This window comes from Lolium perenne, chromosome 2 (genome assembly GCF_019359855.2).
Source record: "Lolium perenne isolate Kyuss_39 chromosome 2, Kyuss_2.0, whole genome shotgun sequence".
NCBI lineage: Eukaryota > Viridiplantae > Streptophyta > Magnoliopsida > Poales > Poaceae > Lolium > Lolium perenne.
Window position 1 is genome coordinate 245,242,368 of NC_067245.2, and position 3,852 is coordinate 245,246,219.

General features: G+C 40.9%; 1 protein-coding gene across 1 annotated transcript; it reads left to right on the forward strand.

Moving 5' to 3' along the window:
- Positions 1 to 424: 424 nt before the first annotated feature.
- On the forward strand, positions 425 to 3,523 carry LOC139835772 (uncharacterized). The gene is made up of 8 exons (XM_071825637.1): positions 425 to 913; positions 1,000 to 1,134; positions 1,217 to 1,459; positions 1,552 to 2,055; positions 2,856 to 2,984; positions 3,061 to 3,176; positions 3,251 to 3,326; positions 3,407 to 3,523. The coding sequence occupies exons 1-8, from the start codon at positions 425 to 427 to the stop codon at positions 3,521 to 3,523; spliced, it is 1,809 nt and encodes a 602-aa protein (XP_071681738.1).
- Positions 3,524 to 3,852: the final 329 nt, after the last annotated feature.

The window sequence follows — 3,852 nt, forward strand, 5'->3', positions numbered from 1 at the left end:
GATATCCTTATAGCTTTTGTGATTATGGTGAGATCATAGGCAGTGTCGATGTCAATATAATTGTTCTTTGAATTTTAGATCTTAACACTTGTTAGTGGAAATTTTTGTTCAACGCAAATCATCGCTTTGATAAAGATAGCGGATAGAATTATGATCTAAGAAAAAATATCCGGCCCTTTCATACGTAACATAAATATGACTTTAGAAATTATGTTGCATGGCATTATACTTGCACACAAATTTTGACATTTATCTACTCGTTTTTATGAACAGTAAGTTGAAAATTGGTGTGTGCGATGTGGATCGTTGGGTGGGCTTTTTAACAAGAATGACACAAGCTCAGCGATGTAAACTCGCTGAAGCTGATTTACAAAGCTTGATTCACATGAAGAGTATAAGTCCACGATCGTCTATACTTAGCCTCATGTTTAAGGCATTTGACGCAGAGTCAGAAACATTCAACTTGCAAAAAGATCAACCCTCGATTACTATAAAAGGAGTCGATGTGGAGGAAATTTTTGGTCTGAAGGACAAAGCAGCAGATGGGCTGGATATTGATACCATCCTTTATGAGGATGGGGAATATGCAGAAAATGATATACCATCTCGTTTTCTGAACAAGTCCACCGGCAGTCTGAGTATTGATGGATTGATCTCAGACGCAATCAAGAGCGGATTAGCCGACGATGACTTCCTTCGAAGAGCTGTTCTTGTGGCCCTTGGTACAGTTCTTGCACCACAGTCCAGCTCAACAGTTCCGTCGGAGTATTGGACAATTGTTAAGTACGTGTCATGTTTGAAGAAAATGAACTTCAATGGTTTCACACGTTCTTATTTAATTAACAATATAAAGAAACTGCGAAGTGAACATGAGATGGTGCAATGGCCCCGCGGCAACCTAGCCCTGCTTCAGGTATATTTCTCCTCACCACGTCCATTATCTTAAAAAAAAATCCAACAATGTATAAAGGTGTTTAACTGTTGTGCCAACATATGTAGTATATTTACTATGAAAAAGTGCACCCAACTGGTTCACAATTGACGTCATTAAAGCCGTTGATGAGGAACTGGACAGAAGAAGAGGCGAGTAAGAGAGACAACATTGAATACCAACATGGACGAGGAACAGGCTTGGTAAGTTTTCTCTTACTCATGTACTATTATCTTCATCATTTCATGTGGACTTACATCATCACTTCATGTGCATTCCTTCTAGATTGACGACGACATATCTACTAACCACAGAAGGGAGGTGATCCACACACCTGACGTTCCTCCAAGATCAAAGAGGAAGCAAAGTAAAAGAGCTAAAGCTTCAGGTTCTAGCATGAAAACGCCAGGTTCAGTGGATGATTCAAGAATGGAGGTCATGGTTGAGCAGATTCTGATTAAACTGACCAATCACATAGACACATCAATAAGCAAACATATGGACAAATTTGCAGCCGTCTCTGCTCCGGTGACATGGCCTCTATTTTGTTTGCTTCTATCTCGCTGAAATGCATCTCTACACAGCATGACATTAATTACCTTCTGAATTTTGTTCTGCAGAAAGTCCTAAAAATGCTTAACGCGAAAGGAGTTGCGTACAGGGCAGGCAAGGCTGACATGTCTGATGACGAAGATCAGGAGGTGGAAGACAAAAAAGAAGGAGCGGCGTCCACACCTAGCCATGGCGGCCTTCCGCCTAAAGATTTCATGGACAATGACGACATCAAGTCAGACGGCACTGCATCATTTTTGAATTCAGTTAAGGATCAACATGACGATGAATTGGAAGATGCAAGTAAGAAGAGTGAGCCGATGGATGATTCGAACTTCGTGACACCCACCGACAAGAAGAAGACTGCTAATGCTGGGTACACGACACCAGCGCCTAAGCACGGAGACACCCCTGAAGTACCCATAATCATCGACGACAAGGCTACACCTGAATCGTCCTGCTCGGCAACTATTGATTTAACTCTTCCAGATGCATTAGAAGAATTTGATAGCTTGAACACGATCTGCCGGAAAGCGATAGAAAGTGGGAAGAAGGAGGAGAAAAAAGATGATGTATGTGGCAAAAAGGAGGAGAAAAAGGAAGATGTCTCTGGGAAGCGCAAACGCAAAGCTCCTCGCAAATTAAGTTCCCCAAGCATTGTGATGACCGAGAACTGTCCTAAACGGTTTCCACGCGATCGAAAAGGTATATTTTCTGAAATATTTTGCACTATATCAAGGAATCTTGTTCACATAATTAACTATATATGGTTGTTGTCGATAGGTCCTGATGCTTTGTTCAACAACGAATATGCCACGGACGGATCAAATCCGCTGACACCGGAGATAATTGACACGGCTGCCGAGTATATTCGGATAATATGCAAATCTACAAAAAAAAACCAAAGAAGTAAGACTGTGTACGAGAATGAAGACGGGGCTGTGGCGAGGGCTGAATTTCTTAAACCTATCCTTGACCGTGGATGGCTGTGCGGCCTTTGTAAGTCCAACAACCGATGTCATCCTTCTATTTCTCCTAGGCTTGAATATATATGTGCTCTGGAGAGATCACCTGTTTGAATTATATGCAGGTCATTGAGTGTTACTTGGTTGAGCTGAGATTAAAATTGAAGGATAGGACAATATGCCCTGCATGGAGGGCAAATTCTATGGTCGAAAATCGACCGAGAAGGCAGCGATGGAAAAAGAAAAACCTTGACACGACGGATATTGCAGAAATGTCAAGTTGCTACGAAAGATGCGAGCTGGAATATTTTGGCACTAACAAGGTAATGATTGCTTGTACATTATTAAGTGAGAGGTTTCAAAATTAACTATTAATGCATTAATTATTAACTATGTATTTTTGGTAGGCTTATTTCTCGGTTAACATTTCCAAATGCCACTGGGTCACCGTCGTCATGCACAGTGACAAGAAGGAATTTCAGGTGCTAGACTCGTTATGGCGCCTTGAGCAGAGCAAGGATTTTGTGGAAAAGCTGGTATGACTTTTGATCACGGAATGTAAGACCACCTTTTGGTACTCAGTGCACTGTACTTAAATTTTATGCTTCACAGAGAGAAGAAATCTTGAAGGACGTCGAGTTTGCGAACAATGAGATATCAACAAAGAAGTATCCAGACGTTTCGAAATGGGAAATTAAAAGATACCCAATACCTATGCAAAGTGATACGTGAGTCCACCGTTAATCTTACGCCATTACTATTGATGCCTATTGCAGATAGTTTACCTCTGATCTATATGCAGGAACTCATGTGGACTGTTCCTGTTAGCATGTATGGAGCACTGGGATGGAGATGAACTAACGGCCGAATTTTCGCAGGTTACCTCTTATCTATAGTATCTTTGTTACACACATATTTATCTCTCCCGGTAATCTAAACTACATAATAATTGTTGCAGGAAACGATAAACAAGAACAGGAATATGACTGCCGCCAAAATTATAATGGCAGAATCAAACATGCACGAGAAGGTGAAGAAGGATGTCCTTGACATCGCGGCGAAAGCACGTGCGTAAAAAACATTATCAGATATTATTTCCACTAGTTGTAATGCTAGGGTGGATTTGTGTCCGGAAGGTCTCATAGACCTGTAGAACTTTTTTACTTTGGGTGTTGAACTTATTTGGGGTTGATGTTATTTGTTCCACAATGAGATAAGTACTTTTTTGCACGATAAAAAGTACAGATAAGTAATTCAACCTTTCGCACGTACATAATTCAAACGAGTAGCACACGACATGACATAGAAAAAGCGGGAAACATAACAAACACATGTTAAAACTAATGAAACTAAACATGACCATCCTCAAGTAGCCCCGGCAGCTTCACCGCCATCGTGAACTTC